The sequence below is a fragment of the Neodiprion pinetum genome, chromosome 4, assembly GCF_021155775.2.
Source record: "Neodiprion pinetum isolate iyNeoPine1 chromosome 4, iyNeoPine1.2, whole genome shotgun sequence".
Taxonomy (NCBI): Eukaryota; Metazoa; Arthropoda; class Insecta; order Hymenoptera; family Diprionidae; genus Neodiprion; species Neodiprion pinetum.
In genome coordinates, this window is record NC_060235.2 from 38,843,416 (window position 1) to 38,871,074 (window position 27,659).

The window sequence follows — 27,659 nt, forward strand, 5'->3', positions numbered from 1 at the left end:
GAGATTTGAAATACGGTGAATTCGGTAAAACTATAAATACGTGACGTCGTCGACTCGACGATTTAGAGCTTAAATTGAGATTATGTTATTTCGGATGTCCCTGAACTGAATCCGACGCTGCAGGGATGGAAATCGGGATGTTTTGCGTGCGTATTATTGAAGCTATCGAAGCGCAGGAAGGGGTTGAACATGGTCGGGAGGAGGAAAGTAGTTCGAGAAATGACCGCAAGGCGGCGGAGGGGCGCCTGGATCGTCGGCTCAGAAGAAACTCATTTCTATAATGGCTGCCATGAAGTGTTGTCGGTTGGCTAGCGTTTCTCGATCTGATATCTTATTATTGACAGTTTTGATAAAATACGAAGCGATGGGTCCGAAGTGACGATCCGATATCCAAAGAGTGTAACGGACGCGTAAAGTATCTTGGCAGCTAATTAATAAGCAGCGATAAACAGTGAATAATACCCGTGAAAATTGAGCTCCACTTCTGTCTATGCGACGCAGTGATCACAGAAAGAAATCTTTGAAAGTTGGCCCGTCATCCGCCACTCTTCTCCCTTACCGAACGCTGCAATAGTAGAGGAAAAATTTGTTCGACCTGCTTAGACGACTAGATAAAATTAAAATATGTGAATCCTAACCGTGCGTGCTGTAAAACTTCCCCAAGACAAACTGTCACGGCACGCGACTTGCGATCCAGAACCTGCCTAGATTTTGACAGTAAACAAAACTGACAGACAAGTTAGCCTGTTTTGCAGGTCATGGCTGTTGTAATGGTGATAAATACAGTCGTCTAAAATAAAGACAGCCAATGCTGGTAGGATAGAAGAGTTTAGGGGTATTATACTCTGAGATTGTAATTATTTGAAAGCAGTTCTTCATGCGATATATAATAACTAAACTGAATGTGTTGATAAAAATTCGTGCTGATGTGTTTGATAGTATTCTAACGTAAATAAGTGTGAAACGAAAGAATCTTCGGTGTGATGCGGGTCTGTGAAAGCTTGAAAGCTGTTCGTTGTGCCATTTGTAACGTGTCTTGTTAATACGCCGTAACAAAATGTTAGGCAAAGTACCGCCTTCCAATACCCCTGGACCACCGGTATCTGTATCTCCATTGAATACTGACACCAGACCATCGTCCACGTGCTTGCCGTGTTTTTCTACCGATGAAGTCGCCGCAGCAAATTTAGATGAAAAAGTGAAGACATGGAGGCCAAAGGAAAACGAGCCAGTTGTGTCTGAGGCTCCAGGCAACACGAGTGCCGATGTGAGTAAGCCTCGCAGGTCAGAACCCAAAGCTTCTCATTCACATTTGCACTCCAGGGAATCTTCCTCCTCGACTTTGAATTTCGCGCCATTTAAAGAGCATAAGATATCATTCGGTGCGAGAGATTCGTCGTTGTCATCAATGATACACAAATGTTCTTCCAATCCCAACTGCCCTGCACTCAAGTCGAACTCCGGTATTAATTGCGCTTCCAAAATATCGAAAAACCTTTCGTTGTCAAGTCTGGGTTGTTTGAATGTTGACGTTATAAACAGGGAAGTCAATAGAGCGACGAAAAAATTGTCTCCTGGTAACAGAGACAAGGAGACATTGAGACCTGCCAAAGATCAGCGTAAAGCGTGCGCTGGAAATCCTTCGCTTTGTGTTAAGCAAGGTGAAAAGGGTGGCAGCGATGAGGAAAAGCACGGCGAGTCCCACTTCCCAGATTTTCAATCTATGCCGGAGGCCTGCAATGGCCAATTATTGGGAGCCAGAACGTCGGCGGGTTTTGAAAAGGCGCCTGAATATCGCTCAGGCGGCGTCGATACGTACGATGAAACAAACACTCTGCCAAATCAGATGAATTTTGTTTCTTCAAACCCGTTTAAAGAATGCGAAAACACTGACAATCTGCAGCATTGTCTTTCGTTTCCTTCGCTCCATTTACCCACTGAATTGCAAAGCGCACCTAGGAGTCTGAAGGATCGTGAGAAGACGAGGGACCCTTGGAAACCCACGGAACTCGAGGGGCAGAGCGGCGCTAATTTAAATGTTTGTTCTGGTGATGCCAGTCAAGATTTTTCATCGACTAAAAGGAGAACTGGAGCTTCTTGTCAAGCCCTTAGACATGCCGTCGCTTCTCTTAACCGACTCGACGATTTTTATCTCGAAAAAATTGGCGCCGGTTTCTTCTCCGAAGTCTTTAAGGTAAACCGATGACGTATCTCTTCTTTTATGTTTTATGATATAAAGTTGGAGTTGTTATTGCGGTAGATCGGTACCAATCAAATACTCATGCAAATATCTTTTGAATCATTTTCATAGCAGTTGAAAGGGTGAGAAACAAACAGTATGTTAATTATTCAGTAATTCAACTCTTAATGAAGGTAGACGGTGAAGAGAATTTTGATTCACAATACAAAGATTCACCTGTGGAATGAATCGTCCTCTGGCTGACAGCCAGACGTGAAATTAATTCATTTGGTTTTATATACATTGATAATGTGAACAGATTAAAGAAAGTACATCACATTCGCCTTTCATATCCTAGGATTCCCAGTTGCTCCCAAATTCTTGTTTTACATCTAAATTAGACGACGAAGTTGTTGGCAAATTTTTAATGATGAAGCGAAGTATTCAAGGTTTTTAGCTCAATTGTCAGTTATTACGTGTATGCTTTTGCAGTTTTTTAGCAGCCCTGATTGTGAGTACTTAACGTCACCTATGCGTTATCTGCTAGATTAACATCACGGACGATTAGATATGCCGTTGTGCTCGTGCTTTTTTAATAAAACTTTACTGCTTCTTTGCCAACTTGAACATATACAGCTACTGCACTAGGCTTTTACCTCAATATTTAGCAACCTTATAAATTTTAAACATTTCTTACCTATGTTCTGTCATATACATGAGTGGGTGTTGAACTGAGAAAAATCAGAGGGTTGCATTTTTCCATTTAAATTAACAGAACTTGAAGCGTTGGACATGAATGAAAAAAGACTATGATGAAATTCGTTGCCATAAGTCACAGTGGAACTCAATTATTTTGATAGATTTTTATATATTCTCTTTAAGAAATGAAATTCGACATTGAGGGATTGCCGTTCAACATCATTATACATTATGTCGAACTTTATCTAACCAGTTGTACAACGCTTTGGACGAGATGTTTTTATATCATTTATATGTATTTGGCAATTCATAGCGGCAATCCATTAGCTATTATATTATTGCAAAGCACATTTTGAGTATTTTAACAAATTTTCTGCATTTACTCAACTTTTGCAAAGTAGGACTGTGGTTAGATTCAGAAGTCTCGTCGCATTCTTGGCACCAAGAACTTGGTCTATACGCCAAGACGTTAATACATATTAACAGTTAGTTTCCACGTTAGTCACCCCCTTATATCACATCATCTCATCTTTGTCGCAGAAAAAAAAAGTGAAATATTTGCCAGGTGGGTATTCTAAAATTAGGTAATAATTTTGCGAGGATGAACATCTTGTTTCGAAAGTAACTGAGACAAATTCTACATCCGTAAACTTTAGGATACTGAATAATCCAGGATTCAAATTGCTTCCTAAAAATGTAGGTAATATTACATCTCGTGGCAATTTTTCAGATTTCTCGTTCTTCTCCTACTACTTTTTTTCTGCTCTTATTCATCGCATTGGCAAGGCAAAATTTTTCAGAAAACAGGGGCAATACTTAAGCTGCTGATATTTTGTGGAAGGAGACGGAGTAAGCAAAGATAGAGCTGGACCCACGCAATCTATTTTTGAAATGCCTGAGTCTCTGTCTCTTTTCATCTCTTCGTTCTTCTGCCTCGTGCATCTGAAATCCAATCTCAAATTTTCCACTCTGCCCTTGATGACTGGTATGCTTATTATTGGGAGAGTGTCGATCACAAAATGAACCATTTTTCCACTGTAGCAGAAGACTAGAATCAGGATGAAGATAATAACATTACTGTAACGATATACGTTTAAGAAATATCGCTACTTCGCATATTTAGGAAATTTTCTAGATTTAGTAAATCATTATAAACAAAATATACTTTAATTTTGAAAAGCCAACTCCTAGAAAGTCATTTTTAAATTACCCAATAGTGATGATTTTTTAGCCTCACGTCTGGTTACGTTAATGTTACTAACTTCAGCCTGATGGACTAAATATTTTTTGAAGACATGTTTCATATTTGTTTTACTTTAGCAACAACTTGGGTGCTTATAAGGGTGAATTTGGTAACATTACTGTAACAATCCATGTTCAGGAACAATCGTTAGTTTGTACCTTTAGGAATGTCCGAAATTTAGTAAACCATAATAAACAAAACATACTTTTATTTTGAAAAACCAACTCCTTCAAAGTAATACTGAAATTGTGCAATAATGGTCTTTTCCCAGACGTTTCGTTATGTTAATGTTATTAAGTTCAGCCTCGCGGATGTTTTTCATTTTATCATGCGTAACTCCCAAATGTCACACATGTGCGTGCAAGGTGAATGAATAACTAAGCATTAGTTGACCAAGGTTGCAATCTTCTTCAAAAAATAGCTTGGTATTCGAAATAAAAAAAATAAACGCAAAATTCACATCAACTGTGGAATTATGTCCGCATGTTTAATCAATTATACTTCAATCGACCCCTTGCAAATGTCTATGGTCACTTATTTGTAAGCCCTTACTCTTGAAAAAACACTTATTCCAATGATGTATTAGCCCTTGTTAGTATTACTTTCTTGTTTAATTGATTGATTAATGGAAACAATGGTGAAAAGAAAAGATTAATGACTATCCAGTTGTTTGAGGGACGTCTAGTTTTACACCCTGTACCGCAGCATTACTATACCTTATTGTTGGTTATATGTATGAAAGTAAATCTATTTAGTCGCCAATGTGATTAGTGTATCCGTAGTAGAATAAAGATAGATATTCCTGCCGTAGCTGGGAAAGATCCGTATGTTTGTATATGTATATATACATGTATGCATGCATATAACTCGGATATACATATACATTAGTAGGTGGAAACTATTTTTGCTTTTAATGTATTTAACGGCCACTGGAAACGACCTTGCCTGTGACTTAAGACGGTACCAACCATTTCGTCTTGTAATAAGAATGCTTAAATGAGAAAGCCGGTCACGCTTGATGGCCATGGAGTCCGAACACTCTCTAATAAGTCTCTTACACTCATTTCTGATTCACTCACTCACTAACACGTTTGTTTGCTTCTCTTTTTGATGATACCGGGTCGATCTACCACAATTATTCAATTCATTTGCATAAAAAAAAAAAAAAAACAGTATGCCAAAATTATATTGGAATCGGATCATAGTAATCGGACTGTCCGATCCTGATCAATATTCATAACACTCGAAATAATTTCACTCAGGCTTGTATTTTTTATTTTTTCATTTTTTCTTCTAACACTGTCCGTTTAAACTTTTCATGAAAGTATCATTTGCGAACATACTCTCATATTTGCAGGAAATTTAAATACTTTGCTTAAGGTACAAAAATACTTAGATTAGTCATTTGTTGATATTTGTTAGTCATAAAGCAAATTTGTACCTACTGTGGACCCTGTTCGTTATCTAAGATTAACAGATATCGTACTGCTATGTTGATTGATTGAAATTTTGATAAACAACTGATATGTCGGACACAACGTCAATTCGACTATCGCAAATATTTCAGAAAAAGTACGTATATTTGTAATACGTATATACATACACACATGTATTTTTGTTCTGATTTTTTTTCCTAACGTTACTTTATTAAAGTGCACAATTTGAGAGAAGGTTTTGTTTACCATTTCAGCTGGCTTGTATTCGTCACTTGTTGGCTAACGTCCAATTGTAACAAGCATTGCCAAGATATTCTCATCACACTTTTATTTACTTTTGCGATAAGATCATGAGTTTTTTCGATTGCGGGTGTGAATGTTGTAATCATTTTTCTAATCAATATTTGGCATTCGATTGAATGACGATAAAAATATCAAACAGTAGATACCGATCTCCAACACCGTCCAGTTTTCTGAACGATTTTTCTTTAATTTTAACTGTATTTTTTTCAAAACTTTGTTGTATAATTCATCGTTTATGAATACAATATAATTTATTTTTCGAAAAAACATCATACTATGTTGAATAGTTTTTGCAAAGAATGACTTTTGTTTTACCTGTAAACTATATATAGGATTGGAATCAAAGCAAAGTGAAATTATGTAAATTTAATTCTATTCATAAATTAACAAATTCTTTTCGTTAGTTCTTACGTGTATGGTAGTCAGTTCTCCTTTAAGTATAAACTTTTCCTGAAGTCAATTTCTAAATTCTCTTCCATCCGCCAGATGTTATACACTGGTTTCATTAATAAGTTAAGTTTCTCCTGTGAGAATCATTTTACATTCTCACGTGCCTCTCTCTCGTCTGCCTCCTCCTTGCACACTGCAATCTAAAGATTCATATCAATAGCGTAAGAATGCCCCATTGTATATGAGAAATGCCTCTCACGTTTCACAACGTCTGTGAGAAATTTGCTCGTCTCGCTAACATTAATTATATATTAATTTGACTCCAAAATATCTCTGCTTGATTTTCGTTTAGAAACATTGCCATGGAAAGTAAAACTTGAGCTGTGACATTAGGTATGCTGAAATATTTGCTAAACAGAATTCTTATGATAAGAATTACTTATGATAAGAACTACTTATCTTGTTAGATTAATGATTCTGCTGCTTTGTAATGTAAAATACAAACTATTGAGCCTATATGCCATGCCCTGGCGTGACAGAAGAAACTTTAAGTCGCCTTATCATGTTTTGAAAGAAAAAAAAGTGCATGAGAAAATCTCTTCCGAAAACTGCTAACTTTCTGTGAGTCGCGTACATGCTCAGCACAATTGATTATATAGTGTAATATATGCCCCCCCACCGTATTTATTCGAGGTGCCCAAAGTTTCATGTGGAAAAATAAAGCGCATGACAAGTTCCAGTCGAATTTTGTAATTCGAATGATTTGTGATATAGCAGAAAAAATTATACATAACTCGCTTATGATTTTCTCCATCTTTTTTTCCCCCCATTTGAGATTATTTTTACATTGTTTCAGGTGACTCACAAAGTATCGGGTCAAGTTATGGTCTTGAAAATGAACCAACTGCCAGCTAACAGGCCAAACATGCTCAAAGAAGTTCAATTGATGAATAAACTGAGTCATCCGAATATATTGAGGTAATTGACGATTCTCTTCAGAATGTTTTCTTCGTAGCAGTTTGCCCTCGCAAATCCGTGGGTAATTTCATACACTCCGGATTAACCAGCCAAGCAATGAATAATGGAAAATCAGTCGTACAATTGGTTAATGCAGTTTTTACTCAGTAATCATTCTGCACGTTTCTGATATATAGATGTGTACATACCAGGGACACAGACCTTCGGTTAGCCCATACTTGGAAGCGAAGGTTACTGACTGTATACAGAAGTCTGATAGATATAACAAACGTGAAAACAATACATGCAGTATGTTTCTTTTAAGACGTACTTGCTTGAATACAATGCTAAATCGCCACTTTTTTATTTGCTACAATAATTGTGTACTCGAATTTTTGACCATTTTGATTTTTAGATATTGTTACAACATTATGTACAAGATTTTTAAAACCAGATTGTATCTCTGTAAAGTAGTAAATTAGAAAGATTGATGATTGTTGTATTAATTTTTTAATTATGCAACGTTATTACACCACTTTGCCGTTCTATAGAAGTATAATGAGTTGAAATTTATACTCTAAAGGGGATTGCCTCTCTTAGTTGGATGCAGTCAGAGTAAAAGCTATTTTAACAAGATACAAACAGCATTCCGCATGAAAAATCTTATGACATTTGGCAATGGAATTTTAGAACAATGCCGTTTCGTGCCAAACGAACAATATTTCATCAGTTGAAGTTTTTTTTTCCTCCTTATATTTTTTTAGGAATGCATAAAAATTACCCAACCAGTTCTGAAATGTTTTTTTTTTTCAGGTTCATGGGAGTCTGCGTCCACGAGGGTCAGCTCCATGCTCTTACAGAATACATTAATGGCGGCAGCTTAGAGCAGCTGATTATGGCCAGACACGTCGCACTACCTCATTTAGTGAGAATGAATCTTGCCAAAGACGTTGCTAGGGGAATGACCTACCTTCACAGTCGAGGCCTATTTCACCGTGACCTGACATCTAAGAACGTGTTAATTAAAAAAGATAAAGCGAACGGTGAAATGGTCGCTGTTGTTGGAGATTTTGGGCTTGCAGCTAAAATTCCCGATCCAAATTCTGGCTACCGATTGAGCACAGTCGGAAGTCCGTATTGGATGTCGCCCGAGTGTCTTAAGGGACAATGGTACGATCACAGATCGGATGTCTTTTCATTTGGAATCGTCGTCTGTGAGCTTATTGGGAGAGTCTCTGCCGATCCCGACGTTTTATCAAGATCCGATAATTTTGGCCTAGATTATCTAGCTGTCGGCGAAATCTGCAGCGCCTCCGATCCACCACCCGCATTCTTGCAATTAGCCTTTAATTGTTGTAGAGTAAGTTAGTTTTATGCAGTTTTATAAACTTTTTCGAAGCATCTATTATACTTCGCTTCAGCTTTCAGCATTTGTGAAACCTGCAAGTGAAGCATTCCGTACCTATTAAGTTACAACATAACAGACTCATCAAGTTTTGTTAGATTGATATGCAAAATTATTTTTAAACTCTGACCTTGGCAATTTATATTATATTTGTCCACTTTCAGTACGAGCCAAAGTCAAGGCCAACTTTTCCAGAGATAGTTGCCAGCTTGGAGACAATAATATTGTCTTATGAAGAGGAAGTCAAAGACGCACTGAACAAACGGCAATCTGTTGATCCAGCACTGCTCTCTAGTTTGGATGAGATTGGAAGAGAGAGTCGATGCCTTAAGAGAAGAGCAGCTAGGCAGAGAAGTCATTCAGCAGATGCGAGGGGCTGCGACAACGCAACCCCGTCAGACAAAGCTAGATGCCATTCGGCTAGACGTGTCGCGGAACTGGCAAGCAAGAGAGATCCCCACTACAGGCCCATGACGGCGAATCCATTCCACGCCCTGGGCGGCGTCAAGAAAATTTTGGGTGATTTATTCTCTAGCTGTTTGGAATTACCGTCGGTGGAAGATGTTAGACCAACTCTTACCGACAGCGGATCAAATAAATTCAAACCTGCACAGAACGACAGTATAGCTAAAATTTTAAACAGGAGGAAACCAAATTCTGAGCCAAGCAGTCCGACTGCTAGAAAAAAGTGGGAGAAAAAGGTAGATGAAGCTGCGATCTATTGTATTATTTATTAAAGAAGTGTAACTGTGACGCTATTTCCTACAACTACTGTGCCTGAAGTATTTTAATTTATGCTATACAAATAACAACAAGAACAACAACAACAACAAAAATAATAATAATAATAATAATAATAATAATAATGACGAAAGACACAAGGATTTTTTTTTCTTTTGCAAATCTTGACTCTCGCCCCGTATTTTCAGGTCGCTACAAAAGTCGGTGCTGCTAGTTCGTTCACTCATCCCTTGTTCAGGGAAGGTTGGGAGCCAAGAAGACGCGGTAGCTGTGAATCTGGATTCTGGAGCTGCGTCGGTGAAGATCTCAGCCCTGAACCGCCTAATCGTAGACACGCTTCCACGCTGAGTAGCTCGGCAGCTAGTAGTTTATTTTTATTAGACGATCACAGAACTAGCTCTATATACACAGACTCTTCGGAAGATATAGCAAGTCTTGGCGGCGGGGATTCGTCTTATTGGGAGGATAGACTAGGCAGCATAAATTCGACTAGCAAAACTATATCTAAGATAGTAGAATACTTTGAGAGGAAACAAGCTTCCGGTAGCAGTCTAAGGATAGGGGAATCTAGTCTGGAAGTCGGACCGAGCAGGATAGCTCTGTTGAGAGCAAGTATGGAGGAGACTGTACCTATTTGTAGTATCTCTGCGGCTCAACGACTCGTTGTATGCGAAGGCGCTGTACGTAGCAAACTTTCGCTATTTGATAAAAAATGACAGATCCGGTTATCCAGCTCTACGTATGATATTGAAGGATTTTGAGTATTTCTCATTCTAGTTTTTTATTTTTTTTTCAATTTTTTGTGAGATAAGTTAACTCCCTTCAAGGGTCATCCAAGATTACGTCCGTACCTGTCACCAATGTTCCGTTTGTTTAACAGTATTTTTTTAACAAATGAATTCTACCTTTGACAGTAATTGATCAGCGAAAAATTTTAAACAGGTTTATCAGCGGGTGTATATATGTATACATATACATATAGAAAGTATAATATATTATATATTATACACTATGATGTATGATAAATAATAATATAAATTTTGTACCCGCTACTTTCAGATTTTTAGATCAAAAAAATCTCTATGTGTCAAATTAGATTTTAACGGATGCTGCTTTGTCGAATGCATTTTTGAGTATCCTCAAACGCGATGGCCGTGTCGAATAGAGACCGTAATTTACTTGATGCATTTTTCATTTGCATTTTCCTAAAAAAAATTGTATGACTTTGTAGTCTATTCCCTGGTTTGCAGTAAAATACCTTGAGATTACGTATTACAGATCTTTTTTAAGGGTTCAATTCAATCTTTTATTCGGCAGATCGCAGTTGATTTTTATTTGTTTTTGAGCGCAGAGAGAGAATTCGTGTCAATCTTTGAGTGAAAAAGATCTTTTCATGCCTTATAAACTTGTTTAAAGATTTTTTTTCAGATTCAGATTAAATTCAAAGAACTACAAATGTCAACTTAATATCGTACGTAGGAAGTCGGGCATGCAATATATATAATAGGTATATACACAGAATAAATAAAAAACATATACTTCTGTACAAACAAGTAAAAGCAAAGTGATAAAACTAACAACACCGTTGTAATTTTAGAGCTGTAAATGCTTACTATTAGTTAATCGTATTGAAAAAAAACATTAAGATTTTTACGACAGAAATTCCGTCATCGGAACTTATTAGCCTTTTCTTTTTTTGTTTCCTATTTTTATTTCGGGGTTTACAAGTGCCGAGTTGTCACTTTCCAAGTATTGAAACATACACCGCCTCATAGTTCCTACTAGCCAGTTCCGTCCTGAACATCCTTATTTAGGAAAAGTGAATCGGTTATTCTTATCAAAAAACTATGTTATTGAACTCATAAACTCCAAATAGCAGCTGAAAATTTCACATCAACAATTTAGATATTACTTATACGTACAGTGGATTTTTTGACGGTACTTGATTCAATCCCAGTATATATATATATATATATATATATGAATAAGTCTTGAAGTATAAAGATTATTTATAATATTTAAATTATTCTCCTAACTTGCAGCTTACTAAAACAAATTCGTAGTTTTGATGATAAGATCGGTTTCATTTTAACTGGAGAACGTATATACCGTCCGACTAGTAGGGGTATGCATAAACTTGAAAATTAAACGTGTCCCTAATTGTAAGTTTAATTCCTTATCAGTAATTAAGTCCCGTTTCGCTATTGTTGTTACAATGGTCAATTTCAAACAGGGTGAATTACTTTTCATTTTTGCGATCTTTTCAAGGTGGCATGTACACCGTGTCCATGATTCAGCCCTACACGGGAAACGGTAGTAAGTGAACACATACATATTTACTTGGTGAACACTTGTTCATCGTCCGCACCTATATTTCAACGTTTCGATAATACTACTTTAAACTGTAGAAAGACGATTTATCATATGGTTATCATCAAGGACGTACGAGGTGAGTTCGGCAATTATTTTTTGTGACACGATTTGCTCTGCGCAATTTTTCTTTTTTTTTTCTTTCAAATCGCAAAGCATGCGCAATAAGAATTTCGAGCACTTCAATCCACTTGGAGTGGAATTAGCGAACTCAGCAGTGTAATAGCAAGGAAAAGAAATACGAATATATGATATGAAAACTGATCTAGTCAGTGTATTTATGAGGCGGCCTTATATTTTGTACGCATTAGGGCTGATGAAAAAAAAAACATAATATTGTTATAGAATTAATGATAATAATAATAATAATATATGCGAGGTGAATGAAATGCGAATGTGCATAAAAGTAGCAAGGAAAAATGAGAAAAAAATCGAAAAATTTGTATAAACTAAGAGGGGATTTTGTTTAATCGAAGGAATTGTATGGTGTATGAAATCGTTACTTGTATTTTGAACGAACCGTAATGATCCTGTAGGTAACTCAGTGTTTTTTAATTTGTGTCGTATCCTCGCGTTGAGATGGTGTATTTACGAATTTACGTAAGGGGTACAGTATCGTACTATAATAATAAAAATAACAAAAATCTTCATTACGATAGCGATGGTAATTGTTGGGTTGTATTATTATCCATATCTGTCTTTTTTTTTTTTTTTTTTTTGTTTTTTTTTTTTTGTTTGCAAACTTTTAATCAGTGAAGTGAAGTTAAACCAATATAAATTTTAAATATATTTTTGAAAGCGAGTGTTATGCTCCGCACGTAATAAGACTGTATGATAAGTAATTTTTCAATAACTATCCATGAGTGAGTTCGTCTGTAAGGACAGAAAATTTGAAAACAATATTTGAAATTTAAAAAAAGTTAAACCCTCAATTCATGAACTGCTAATAATTGGGCGAAAAAAATCTTCTATTTACGGATCGCTCGTTGATTATACATTCAATTACATTGAGTTGAAAATCGATTTTTTGTTTCTATCCAAACCATTCATACAAAAGAACATATCACGAAAAAGGTCATATCCAGGACTAAATTTCATTATCTACTCATCGTAAAGATATTCTAAACTGCACGGCGTGACGAGAACATTTTAGGAAGATTGAATAGAAGAAAAATATATATATAAATAAATATACATATATAAATATTTATTTTACGTAAAAGCAGACATAGATTATACAAACAATGAGAAAAAGAGAAAATTGATTTTGGGCGGGAAGGGAGAGGGGGAGTTAAATTTATAATAATAACAAATCATTTCTTCTTCCATACACACCTGACTCTTGTCGTATTTAAACGTAACTTGATATTTCTTTGTATAGTGAAAAACTCGAAAACAATAAATAAAAATAAAATGCAAAGAAATAAAACATATGGACCTTATACTTCATTCTTCAGCGGATTGCGGTAATTTATAATACAGGTATATACAATATCCTACATCCATCGTCATTCACTACGTTAAAATAATATCTAATTGTAATTAAGTTATATTGTAATTCCGTAAGTTCCTTTAAGATGATTACGTACGTGGGGATTTCTTGATTTTTCATTAGGTTTTAAATTACTTGACAGCCTTTGTGTAGATCGAAGTATGTTTAATTCATATGTGTAGATAAATATATTAAATACACTAACGGCAACGTTTAACATGGCTCGCTCTTTAATAACAATTATGGTAATAATGATAGCGTATTAAATTATGTATGTGAATTATGCTATTATATAGGACATTAAATCAAAATTTAACGTAACGCGTTTTAGGAATATAATATATTGAATGACAAATATAAATAAACAAGCGAAAATAAAAATTACAACTCAAAAAATAATCATAATAATAACAGCAACAACAAAATTGATTTCGTAAACTTAAAGTGATGATTTTCCGTAAAACTATTATATAATATATACTATAAAGATTCATATATACATACAAAAATAAAAATAAGAGCTCTCGTAATTTTTACCTACAATTTTTTATAAGAGCCTTTTATACAGTAACTTTATTCCGCTATTTTCTACTGGCTGCTTATCACAGCCGAATTCTTCACGCGCACACACAGATATGTGTGTAGATATATTTACATAAAACGGATTAACATTTGGAAAAAAGTAAGAAAATGCCGTGGTGATGAAATTTAACAATTAAAACGACTTGTAATGTAATGATAATCGATAACCAAAAAATGCAAGTTCGTAACGAGCGCTTCTACTGACTGCATAATCGCTAGTGAACGTTTAATATGGATTGTCTACAAGACCCTTGAAAAAGCCAATTGGTGATTTTATGTATTTTGGACTGCCAAGTTTGTTCGTATACATTTTCTATGGAATATAATATATGTACACCTTCTAGAAACCAGTTTATTCCTACCAAGGATCTAATAAAATCGCTTTACACATTACCATACCATGGGGATTGACCATATCGGAAAACGCAGTCTGGTGGCAGTAAACATACTGCCTGCATTATAAAGTCGCAATATGCAATATAAAATTAAGAATATAAGTCAATTTTGCTTTATTCTTTACTCCGTAATAACTTATTGATCATGCACCGAAATGAAAGGTTTACTCGTGACATCTAATTTTCTTTAACGTATGATCGTCGAAAAATTCAACCAAAATGAACATTTGATTATATATTTATAACCAAATATACATATATACCTATAGCCTTAACTCCTGTAACGAAATCAAAACTTCAGAATAAGAGAACATAGACTTGGAATGACTTTGAATAATCTTTACTTATTTGCCTGGAAGCAGTGCAGGATGTCTGGAATTTTTCAACCAGTGTCCACAGACATCCTGATTATCAAGTGTTAAAAATTATCCGAGACCGGAAGGCCGCATATCTTCCTCAGGAAGAAGCGGTATGTACCTTGTCCTGGGATCATTTTTCCTCTCATAAATGTACGGAAATACTGTGTTTATAACAGACTTTGGTGTTGTCTTTCCCTCTTTGAGGTCGTTGCTCCTGCCGGGTATCTTCTGGATGTGTGACGAAGTTTGGATCGTCGTAGAGTCGTTGAGACGCTCGTCTTCCGCCGTTGAGTTCTTCGCAACGTCGCCGACGCTCTTTGATGTCGAGGAGACAAAGTACTCGTCAGGGTTAGCGAAGTCAATAAGAGGAATGAACTTCCGGTCGTCTTTACCGTCTATCACGGGCGGCGTCACGCCGACTGCTGGTTTCTCCAGCACTTCCTTGTCCGCTGGCACTATTGGTACCCAGTCGTCGATCTTCGTCTCTGGTCCAGCCCCGGCATCTTCCTTGGACCAGGCGGTACCATCTTCGGTCAGCCAACTGCCCCCCGTCTCTTGGCTACCAGACGTCGCGTTTTCCGGTCTATCCTCTGTGAGATTGGCTACGACTTTCAGGCTCTCAACACTTTGGTCCATTTCGGTCTTTGCGGGGCCCGAAGTCAACTCATCCGAGTAACTCTGACTGTCCCGGCTGCTACCGAAAACCACCTCCTCGGCTTCCAGCGTCTTTCCAATCCTGGAATTGTCCACCCTTGATGAGTCTTCTTCTTCGTACGAGTCATTCTCAACCGATGAGGAATTCCGTTCGGAATTTACGATTTCCCTGGAGTTCGAGTCCTCTAAACGTTCGTTAACGATGTCACCCAACGGCGGGAAGTAAGTCGGCTGATTGTACCTCGGTCCACCTACAAAGCTGGGAGTGTACTGGGATATCAGAGGCAGCAGTGTCTGCCTTGCGTACCTCTCGGCGTGAGCCAAGATCCCCGCCAATCTTTCCGGGAGAAATTGAACCGTGAAACTTCTCGAAGCTGTGTCCTTGACCGGATCCGAGGGCAGCTTTCCCCTCCCGCTGCGCCGGATTCCGTTGCTTTTCTCGTTCTGTCTCGCCGGTCGCGGGCGCAGTATCGGTTCCGTTATTTCCGGCAGTTTCAACGACCTTCCGCTCTCCTTGCCGAAGAGCTTCAGCACCGGTTCGCGTATTTCACTGTATAAATTCGTGGTCGGTTGCTCCAACGATCTCGGGCTGTTCGTGGCCGTCAAGGCGACTTGCAGAGACGTGCTCTCCGAGAAACCTCGACCGCTTTCCACCTCAACATTTTCTAGGGAATTCGAGTCCCCGTCAGCGAGGTCGGCCACAGTCCACGGGTTCGCCGTCTGAGATGAGCTCTCTGACGAAGCTATATCATTGCCGAAGACTTTCTTAGCGTTGCTGAAGATATCCTGACGCGTGAAGGCCTCCTTGTCGAAGGGCTTCGGGTTTTGATCCTTGGTGAAGGGACCCAGCCCCTTCTGCGGTCGGGTTTGCATCTCTTCGCTGATAACCTCGGCCAGAAATCCGTCTTTCTCAAAGTTTTGATCCTTTGTGAAGGGCCCGATCCCTCCCTTTTTCTCATGGGCAAACTGCTGATCTCCGTAAGGAGTCGTCTGCGGTATCGCCGTAGTTTCCGGCTCCGCCGGGATGTTGCATTCCCCTGGGTACAACGGCAAGTATACCGGATGGTTCGATTCTAATATCAAACCTCGCCTGCAGACCGAAAGACTGTTCCCGAAACTGTCGATTATCGACACCTTGTCTATGCTCCAGGAGACCAGACCGGAAGATATCCAACCACTGTACGCCGTGTATTTTACCTGGAGTTGATAAACGAGGAAAGAGAATTATTTTCATGTACAGAAACGTTCTACTCATTTCACGAGTTTCGCGTAATTTTTGCTAAATTAAACTCGAATTTGTTAGTAGAAATTGAAATGACGCGGTATGAAATTTATATAATCGACATTGTGGTTGTTAGAAAGTTTTGCGGTGTTTGTCAGGTGGTGTAATTCCGCGTGATAACTGCGGAGCGATAATAAAGGAACAATTTACTCTCACTGATTTTCAACTACCTCACAATTAGTCGTTACACGGTTAGTTGGCTTGCGAATGCCAACGCTTACATTACTGCTAATGTAAGTGAAAAACGTTCAAGTGCTCCATTAAATCCAGCTTTAACACTCAATCACTTGTGAAAAATTCATGAAGATTTTTGCGAACTGTGTAACAGCAGTCGCGGAAGAACATGCAAGAAAAAAAAACCATCGCCCTACCTCTATGGCTTCCAAATCGGAAACGGCTGGGTGAGGAACGACGATCTTCTGAAGAATTGCCCCGATCAGAAGCTCTTCATCGTCCTTACGAGTCATGGTGAACGTTTCGTTAAGGGCGCCCTGACCGATGAGAGAAATTTGAAGCTTTCCATAACTTCTCGCTGGTCTTTCCCCTCGGCTGTTGTACAGCTTGATCTGATATTGATGTGCGCAGAAGGGTTCCTCGTCTCTAGTGACCAAGTACAGCTGGCCACGGGCAGTCGACTCGTCGCTGTAATATCCCATGTCCCCGCACGGCTTTTCAGCGCCGTTTACTCCGCAAGGGAAGCAATCGCCGCGGATAAGACCGTCGTAGCCATGGTCGCAGGGAAATGCCGGAAACCGACATCGGGGGCTCACAGAGTCTGTGAAGAGCTTGTACGCTCGTCTGTGGTTGCACAACGATCTTCCCTCCACTGCGCTGGCTGTGTGTGGTTTGAAAGAAAATAAAGTCAGGATATAGAAATTGCTACTATCGCATACGATGAATGGCGACGAAGAGGCTGATTGCGCAGGGATGAATATTTATAACGCGCTGCTTTGTTGTTGCACACATAGGTACGATGTACTATACCTATGTATAGTTCGCCGTGACTTCCTCTGAAACAATTATTACTCCATCATTATACATGCTGTCTTGAATGACACGCTCCACATAGACAATATCACGGTGTCTGGGTCTATTCGAGACGCCGCATTGTATGGGGTTTTGTTTACTATTTGAGGCCACTGCGCTGACTTTCATCAAAGATTGTGACCTCTCGTACCGTGAATATCGTCTGTTATTCATTGGTAGTAGTCAGTCATTGGGTTGTTCAAACGATTGCTTATAAGACGGACACAATGCTCGTATTATCATCTGGTGCTGATACACGTGCAGTGTGCACACGTCTCATTGTCAGATTTCTCTATAAACTACATTAAATTTTCGCATAACAAAAGTAAAATAATCACACATGCAAAAGGTATGTCAGTTGCCACGAACGGTGTAAATTTGACCGCGTTACAACACAATTGGTTCATAGCGTATACACTTATGCAGCACACGGTCTAATTTGGAAGATAATAAGAAGTGGATACATGACTTGAATAGATGAGTAAAAAAATCTGTTTGAATAATTTCGCAAAGTATACTTTGCGGCTCTGCAGTTTCTATTCGTGAATGTGTAAAGAAGCAGTCACAGGTGTTGCTACACGCGACCGTGGCACAGTAATCTCAAACTCCTTGAGTTCCGCTACACGAAAAAGTACTCAAGTTACAATAATCCTCTCAAGTATAGGCGACAAAAAGGTAAATCGATTCTCTGAACGGCATCCCAATTTTTTTATTTTTTTTTTTTACATTTCGTTTCATGTCACCTGTCCTCATTATGGAGCAAGAAGTATAATGTACACTGCACATTATACATACATACCTATGTATATCCAGATATCATATTCGATTGACCAATATACTGTTTGCACGCTGTGTGATTTGCAGGTATAAGAAACCGCATTGAGGATCGAAATTGTATATGATATCTATATCCGAAAATTGTGCACAACATTCTGCGGGAAACATTATTATTTCTTGGGAAAATCTCCCAGCGTCTCGTTATTTCAAGAAGGCAAAATGTGGATGAAAACTGATGGTCAATGACGGCAAAAACACAATGAGAATATCTTACACCAAATGATATCGGAAACGGCGCCCAGAAAGAGGTTAGAGCATCCTGTCTGCATCCGGCCGCCATTAGGGTAGAAGTCCACGTCGCCCATCGGCTGCCATGATCCCAATCCACCGAGTATAAGTTGCTCACCGTTGCTGTGAATTACGTCTACGAAGCTGGCATCAGTGGCATCGAGTCTGGCCCTTGGATCCTGGGCCTCGAAGAGGGGCCCGGCCGGATCGAGGCCTGTGCGAAGACCGAAGTAACATTTGGTCGGTCAGGAACGCGAGACTTACGAAATCCTTGGCGTGAACGGCCTGGTACCATGAAACTTACCCGTGATCCGAGAAACATTGCCTAGTTCTGCTCCAGCGAAGCCGGCTACGTGAGCTCCCAGGCTGAAACCGATCAGGTGGACACGTTCCAATGGAACGTTGAGCTGGCGCACCAACTTCGCGAGCTGACGACCAACGAGCCGCGTGTTTGCGGCGGCTCTTACGTAGTTTGGCACAGCACTACCTGGACCCCAGTCTACACATACTGCAAGGGCAAAAAAAAAAAAGAAAGAAACAACGTGAAGTTGAGTAAGCACGAAGTTTTTTAATGGTGAGCATCGCCGCTAATTACCCTTCTCTAATACTAATCATCCATCTTCTCTCTCACCTATGTTACATTCGTGAACGGACATGAGAGCAGACCTCATTTCGTATACCCATACGTGGTCACAGCTGGAGCCGAAACCATGGACAATGACTTTGGTTGGGAGTTCGGAGTCGATGGCCTGGAACGCCTTGTCGGCTATATCTTCAGCGGGAACATCCATCGGGATGGATCTCGCCTTTCTGCTACCGTATACCAAAAATCTGTCGAAGAAAAATCCTTCATCGATATAACCATGCATGTTCTTACGGCGAATACACTGTGAGACTATATCGGTCTTATCGTTAGCGGGCGTACCTGGTTCCGACGTCCTTGGGAGGCGATGGCAACATTTCCAGATAACCGAATGGTCCTGTGTCTTCGAAGCAGCCCACATCCTCGTAGCAAACCCTGGAGACGTCCCGCTTCAATCGACGGTTGTGCTTCTTGTGTGCCTCCCATTCCCGCATCGATTGTACCACTGCCTGGAATATCTCGCGGTCGTTTCGTTCGTCGTATGCCTCTTCCAGGGCCGTGGGCCACTTCGCACGCGTCGCTAGATCTCCTAGACAGATGCAACATTTTCTCATTTATACAAGTGGTCATGATGATTGTGAGGTCCTTGCAGAAGTCTAATAGGTAATTTTTAGTTGTTTATCCTCATCATGTGCAGGATTTTTATTCATAATTTGTAAAAATTATTGCTCAATTCGCTATTATATAACTGAATAGACCTTCACTAGCCTTGCTGATGATTTGTTATCCACATTACGGTCGCAATCTGCATGATCGGTGAGGGGTTACTTGTTATTAAAAGAATGCGAATGGAATGCTGCAACTGGTCTGTTCTATATACCTTTAAATGAACGATAAATGAGTAACGGTAAGCTGTTCGTTCATGATCTGGATAACGTCACATTGTTGTATACGGACTGTACTGTCTCTCTGTTGTGATTGTAGTCTTCAACGCTCATCTGCAGATCTGTGATTATTCAGAGCGGATTGAGTCATTCGCAGTACAGCTGGTTGTAAAATTTTCACATGCTATTTCTCACCCATTTCGTTTATCTCCGAAATTGTCAATTTGTTCGAAGGCACTTTACGCATACAATAAATTCGCAAGTACACCAACCTACACAGTACATATGGATACCAGTGTAAGTTATACCGATTTGAGGAGTTATGCTCGGTAAAACACCGCGTTCCGTCATATCGTCGTAAGAAATATCTGAGTTTCAACCATTACTCAATAGGCAATACGTAAGTGCTGCCTGACCAGCTACACCAGTTTTAACGTCCTGCAAATAATCTGCAAAATATACCGTCGTCTTGAACAAGAATGTGTCATTGAAACGGCTGATTCCTGTATGCCTGAATTAAGCATAAAAATAAACTTTTAAAAATTATAAAAATGGTATAGTACTATAATTTTATGTCCTTCATAAACCACCTAATAGGTACAATTATGCGACAGTAAGTATCGTTGTAAAATCTTGACCTGAATAACGGACAAATATTTTGACGATCGATTGATTCGTTGAACTGTGATTTGACCGCGTTAATTTTTCTGCACGTTAAGCGACGAGGTGTGTATGAATATTTTCTGTAATCTGCGATAATGATGATGGGACGGAAGTATCGGATAAATAAATTGGAGGCATTGATATGGATTCGGGTTGACGGGGGACGAAAAGTAGGGGTAAACTAGGTGAGTTGATGATGATCGAAACGGATGAGAGTTGGGCAGGAGGTCAGGCCGCGGTTGGGCTCCAGAAACAACGGTACGAGACAATGTGCTTGCGCAAGTGAGTGACGCGGAACGCGGTAGGCACTCAAGAATTGTGCGGGTTCTCGTCCCCGACAAATCCAACGGTACATCTCCGGTCAACTTGGACACCTGTCGCGCGAACCAATTACCTACTCTCTTACGAGAACAACGAGAGAGAAGAACAACGAATCTCTAACAATAAGCAGCTATGCGTAAGCCCACCTCCCATTATACACCTCCTCGACAAACAAGCTTGACTCAGTTCATTAACTTGCATTGCATTGCGCTATTCAAAACAATCTAGGTATAACCATATTGTAGCTATATTTAGGATGCGTTCCGGTATTAGTTAGCTCCCAGTGCTGTTGACAATCCTTTATCTCTTTTGCGCCGCCGAGTTCGTGGGTAGCTCTGTCTCTGTCCTAGGGAATTTTTTAGCACTGTTAGCTAATTTCGGAACGCACCCTTTCTCGCATATGCAATGTGCAGGCTTTTTCGTTGAATTCAACCACCATTTATATGCATACTACAGTATCGTGCGAAAATTGAGAATTCTGATTTGATGTTCAAATATCATACAGTTATTGCGTAGAAAGTGCATATACCGGGTAATTTCCGTGATGCACCCTTAGGGGCCCCTAACTGTGGGCAAATCAAGGTACAAGTCCATCTGAGCAGCTCCGATGTTCTTTTATTTTGTTAGCACGCGACTGATGTTGCCCTGGTGAAACTCGGAGTCACGGAGCCCAGGTATAAGGAGAACGATCGTAATGTATAAGAAACGACCGAAAATTTGTAGTAAAATCTTTCTACAATAGAGTTGCTAGAGTTGCTAATGTCTGGTTTTTTAAATTTAAGAAGGGGAATGCCGTGACCACGCGTTACAAACAATAACAAACGGACGCCATGAACCTGACATTAACGTCACCAGCGTTACCTTGGTAGACATTGCGAGAAAATGGTCTTGCTCGTTTTTTTCTGGCCGTAAATAAAAGTCAAACGCCCACCATGATTGTTCTCTTTATATCTAGGCTCCGTGCTCGGAGCTGCTCAGAGTGGACTTGTACCCTGATTTGCTTATAATTAGGGGTTCCTGAATGGCGCATCACGAAAATAACCCGGTATATCTTGAATATTGCACAAGTCCAGTATCCTCGTAATGCATGTAGTGTGCAATTTCTTTTCTCAATTCGAGGACATGTCGTCATTAACAGACAATAACTGACGACCCCTTTTATCTTCCATATAAGTTATGTCACAGGAGAATGTATTAAGCTAACGGGGAGACGGTTACTAGAGGCATGATTAGTTCTAAAAGTGTCTGTGCGATGACTACTGACACAGTTTTCGTTGTCCAGGATCAATGAACTTCGTTAGTCTGAGGCTTAGACTACAGGTATGAGAATACAATGAGAAGTGCTTCTCCTGAGGTTAATGTTATTTTAATACAGGCACAAGCAGCCGCGCACGTGGTCAGAGTAACCCGTATATCCAATAAACTCATTGCGGTACGCGATGAGCGGAGTCTTTTGATGTTAACCTCAACAGTCTACATCGCCATTTTCTTTGGCTTTTCATCCTAATCTTGTTCTCATATTCGACCCGTGAGAAATAGGTCGTCACTTGCTGCGTATCAAATTGTCTCTATTTCTACGCTTCCTATTCTTCGTGAATCGATGTTCCGCATTGAATGCAGTGAACTATACACTCTCAAAAATTGGTGACGTCGCGATTACAGCACAGTCGTGATTGTCATCTACCGATTACTGGATGTTCTGGATCATTTCAAGCCATTCCCAATGAGGTTCAAGTGCTCGTAAGTGAATTGGACAGCATCTGATGTTCGAAAGATTGGAAAAATCATGCAAATCAGTGTCGCATTTTAGTTATGTGAGAGTCATTTGATCACCATGCAATTCCAGTAGGTGGTTACTGCAAGGTATGAGCATCACTGTCACACTTTCTGATTGGTTTAACGTCCGCCATGTATGTACATGAGGTCATTCGATAGTTTGAAAACTGTATAACTTTTGTTGATTTAATCTAAAAATTTGAAAGCTTCAACGTTTTCTCGTCGCAGTTAAGGCTCTATGTTGGTCACAGAGACACTTCACCTGTAATCTTATTCGAAGTGTTCGATGAGCCTAAAAGTGGATACATTCGTACCATAAGAGAAACGGCTCGTAACTCTTCAAAATTTATTTATTCGCTAAGTAAAGTAATGAATGCATTCAACACTTGCAGCTGGTTTCTATTCAAAGTATCCAATAATATTCTCGTCTGCGGTATGTCGATTTGAAAGTTGCAATATATATATATATCTATGTCCTTATAATTATTCAAAACACGCTATCGCAGCTAACTGCATTAAACCGACAGTTTTGAATAATTGTAAGGGCAATATGACGACTATAAATAAATCATTCCGCTAATCAATCATCGGTGAAGAAATTCCGCTGATTATACAAATGCTCAACGGTTTCTACAGCGAGAGATTGCGATTTGACAGTCAGCGTCACTCGCAACTGCAGAATCGCATCGAGGATTACAAAAATTTCGACACACTGATGGAGTCACTATCCCGTGTATAATAAACTTATAACGAAGAATCGTCAATGGGTGATTTCGGTAGTAAGAGTCAGTGCTTTAGCAGCGCGATTCCGAGTATTTGGAAATCGGGACCGGTCTCCGCACGCAAGATTCGCGATCCGTCGATCACGTACTGGGTGGCCAGGTATACTGTACGTAAAACCCGCGAAGCATAAATTCACGATGAACTTACCTACCGTCGCGAATTGAGTCGGTACGACTCAGTGATTATTAACTGTACTCGTAACGGCTGCAATCGTAAGACCTAGTGACCTTTGAGAGAAGTTGAATTCATGCTTCCGGGATTTTAAAGGCTCACGATCACGCGTTACCTTCGTGTATTTGACGAAAATAGGGAGTTTCACGAACGTCAAATTGTTCAGTTTTCACATAGCTCCCTCCACAGTCGTCAAAGCATGAACCGAGAATGGTTCGTCTGCAGGCGTTCGCCTCTCACTGATTGCGTTGCCCGCCCACACACCCACCCCAGTAGGTAGGTGTAGGTACATGAATTGTATTTACGCAGAGTACTGTCACATCCTTTGTCCTTGAGATAAAAAGGAAACGTAGTTAACGAGTACGCACCGAGGGACAATAAAATTGGCAAATTAAAGTAAATCTACTCGGGACAATGCGGAGCTGACGAACTACTGTACGGCACGTCACGCCTTGACTGGGTAGCTTTAGTTGAAGTTATCTTTACGTAAGTTACAGAGACAGTCCGAATTCCCATGGCGTGAAGGATTACTACAACCGTAAAGATTTCGGTCCCGATAGTCTGAAAATGCAGTAATTAAATTTCTCTGCTTTTTTACAGGTTGACAATGAGCGATGGACGAGTATTGGAAGTATACAAGTTTCAGCGAGAAAAACGTACTCCGATTCTCTCTTCACCGTTCTCTTCAACGTTTTTCAACTCCAGAAGATGACCTGGTTCCAGCTGCATAAGAGACCGGGTTTTTTTTTGACCTGGGAAATTCTTTCAACCCTGGAAATTCCATTGCAGTAAACTCGCCGCATCGTGGAAGTATAATACAGATGTATAATGAACTGTGTACATGAACGTTGAGTGGTCTTCCCCTCCAGCTAGACACTGGACAGTGAAAGCGACGGACATTTATCGGAACGCTGCATTACGTACATAGGTATATGTATGTGGATGGTACATACACTTTTATACAGGATGTTTCACTTGCAATGTGAAGGGCGCGGCTCGACTCTTGTAGACAGATCTTACAGGTATCCTGGAGCGAATGAAATTCACCCACAACGCAATTTATTTCATGGGTCATTACGCAAGCGATTCTTACGTAACTGCATCAATATGTTTTTTTACATCCGTCTCTCGTATCGGAGAGTTAAAGTAAGTAAAATGTATATTGTAATAATTGGCGATAAGAGAAAAACAATTTTCATGTACTCCTACACACGTTACTATAGGATAAAGTCTAACAAACTTGAGTGATGTGATCTTTAACAGCTCGACCGATACCGGTTCTCTCTCTGCAGGGTCAAAATCCAGATTAGAACGAGTTATATACGTATACACCTACATACAGCCGGGGATAACCTAGATCCTTTTAATTCAGTTAAGCCGGTTCGCTGGCGCGTGTTCGAGCGAGTTAGTTACCTTGGTTCATTTGTGGTCCAGTCTTTGCCTTTCTAAAGAAATAATTTCACCAGATCTAGGAGGCGTGGATGACGATTCAGTTTTCTTATACAAATACACACGGAGGCGCGTACATACGCCTATATAAAAATATATATATATATATATATACATGTTCGAGTGTCCGAAATTTTTACGATATTTTATAAATCACACTGAAACGATGCCTTGAGTCAACGGGGTCAAGCACTTGCGGCAGTAAATTTCTAAGTAGATAATTAACCGTAATTTAAGAATATTTTAACATCTAGAGGTGAACAAAACATGGAAAAAACATTATAGGTATATTATGAAATATTTGTTATGTCCATGCACACGTTGGCTCGTTCATATGCGTCAGTTGCGTTATAAAATCAAGTGATTGCATCTAACCTGACGTGAGAATTGAAATTCTGTGAGAACCGGAAGAGCGCACAATTTGTTAATTACAATCAATGGCCTGGATGCAAGTACGTGTTGCAATATGAATCCTGCTTGTTTTAAACGTTGAAACATTCAATCGTTTGATTTATTTTAATCACGATGATTGACTACTGATCAGAGGAAACAAATATTCGTAAATGATAAAACACAAATGTACATATCATATATTGCTGTAATACGCACCGTGAAGACCTCGAAGACATTGAAGTATCCAACCGGCCAATAATAGTTTGCCGATCATCGCAGGTATTTGCACTCGTGAAAAAGTGATTATTATATCCAAGTAGTTAAACTTCCATATCTTATGCAGGAGGTGTATTCTCGGTGATCGATTCGGTAGCTCGGTTAATAAATATTGTTAACAAATAGATATACCATCTACTCATGCGGTTATCGCCGCTCGAGACTTTTGGAGTTTTGAACCGGCTATCAGTATTCTATCGGCGTCCCCGATCGCACGATCTTATAACATTTGAAATTGATCTGTCAATTATCACGGGTGGCGCAGACAAGTGTGGACAAACCTCGTGCACGGTGGCGTTAATCAACACCATGTAGGCTTCTATCGAAAGGTAAACACAGAAGCTAATTTAGGAACTTTATAATTATCGCACCACGCGGCCACACTCGAGATTCGAAATTATTGTCACAGCCATATAAACATGTAATGTTTTGTTTTTTTTTGCGTTATTTGAATTATTAAATTAATTTCATTTATTCGGTAAAATTATCGCATTTCGACGAATCTTTATTAATTATTTTTAAGCATAATTCACAATGTTAAAATACCGGTGCAGCGACTAGTTCCGATCACGTTGATATTTGTTATTATCGTACGCTTTGGGTTTCAAAGTAAATTGTTTACACTCAGTTTATATTATTTAATCTCTTCAGTATTCCGGTTCACTTGCAACAGTCGAAACGCGGCATTAGTGATCGAAGTCAGCTGTCGAAGAGAGCACGAGTAAAACATTTATGCACAAACTCCGCTGCTGCAATGTCTTCGGACCGCGGAACCAACGCACTGCAGGTTCTTCCGCATCGCCCCCTAACAAGAAGGGCCTTATCAAACGTACCGGAGAACGGATCAACGGCCATATAACGCGGGTTTTTTCACCTATCTTATTCTCTGGCCACGATCCGGTCGAACTAAACTCGCCACACCGAGCGCTGCACTTATGCCTCCTTATCCGGCAAAGAGAGAGTTGCTGGAGTCGAACGTTGCCGCGGGAGCTCACGAGGCCCGAGCCTGGTGGCCTACTATAACTGAACTGACTCCCACCTTGACGAGGCAAACTCTTTTGCTCAGGGCTCACAAGCCGAGTACGCCACCGTCCCGGGGTAGAGATTCCAGGCGCTCCCTTAACAGTCAACCGTGTCTAGTTTGCCGAAAATACAATCATACATATGCATGGAGCTGGATACTGTACGATCTCGTTCTCGGTAATGAAAAGATGTTTATGGAATGTGAAGTCTAGTAATTATTTTCTAAATCCTAATGCTCGCAGGTGCGCGGTGATAGAAAACTAACAAACATACAAGTATTTGACACGGGAATTGAGATGCTGGAAGAAATAAGAAATTCAACATGGCCGCCGTTCACACGCCTGGAATTTCTTTTCGGCTGTAATGATTACTTTCAGGTATTGTTAGTTGACCAGAGTTATTTCACGCAGGACTAAATGACAGCAAGAATAGGTCAGTTATGATTTCACCTTCAACGAAAGCCTAAAAACTAAGAATTCAGCTTGTGAAATTTACTCGTACGTGCGGCGTGCGTATGCGTATAGTTAAGAGCATAACTACAATATAGTCAACTTTTTTTTGTAGTTCATGGTGTTGACAATTCGTTTTAGAGGAAAAATCAAGTTTGCGAATTGTTTGGTTTCTTCGTTTCTCTTTGATTGACATTTAATTAATATCGATGCTTAACGTCAATCGCGGATGTTGTCTTGTTTGTCTTTTGAACTCACATCCAAAGGCGAATGGGTACTTATAGTCAAGAAGCATTCAGGAATAATGGGG

The 27,659-nt window shown here is 39.5% G+C and overlaps 2 protein-coding genes and 1 long non-coding RNA gene across 5 annotated transcripts; 2 read left to right on the forward strand and 1 right to left on the reverse strand.

The window, feature by feature from the left end:
• The first annotated feature begins 264 nt into the window (after positions 1-264).
• cdi (center divider) lies at positions 265-12,376 on the forward strand. Of its 3 annotated transcripts, XM_046621970.2 has the most exons (6): positions 265-2,194; positions 7,107-7,228; positions 8,021-8,567; positions 8,777-9,131; positions 9,256-9,313; positions 9,542-9,845. In XM_046621970.2, exons 1-6 carry the CDS (start codon positions 1,058-1,060, stop codon positions 9,699-9,701), a joined length of 2,379 nt encoding a protein of 792 aa, XP_046477926.1. In that variant the 5' UTR covers positions 265-1,057; the 3' UTR covers positions 9,702-9,845. The 3 variants fall into 3 exon arrangements, with proteins under 3 accessions (XP_046477926.1, XP_046477925.1, XP_046477927.1); XM_046621969.1 differs by having other exon boundaries at positions 266-2,194; positions 8,777-9,313; positions 9,542-12,376; XM_046621971.1 differs by having other exon boundaries at positions 267-1,267; positions 8,777-9,313; positions 9,542-12,376.
• Positions 12,377-13,773: 1,397 nt separating this feature from the next.
• LOC124216894 (uncharacterized) lies at positions 13,774-25,952 on the reverse strand. The gene is made up of 7 exons (XM_046621968.2): positions 25,818-25,952; positions 19,504-19,750; positions 19,210-19,409; positions 18,883-19,086; positions 18,565-18,792; positions 16,859-17,322; positions 13,774-16,402 (listed from the first exon to the last, which is right to left on the reverse strand). Exons 1-7 carry the CDS (start codon positions 25,873-25,875, stop codon positions 14,618-14,620), a joined length of 3,186 nt encoding a protein of 1,061 aa, XP_046477924.1. The 5' UTR covers positions 25,876-25,952; the 3' UTR covers positions 13,774-14,617.
• LOC138190879 (uncharacterized) lies at positions 20,946-27,069 on the forward strand. Its single transcript, XR_011176938.1, has 3 exons — positions 20,946-21,165; positions 24,360-26,206; positions 26,529-27,069. It is a non-coding gene; the product is annotated as an uncharacterized lncRNA (long non-coding RNA).
• The last annotated feature ends 590 nt before the right edge of the window (positions 27,070-27,659 follow it).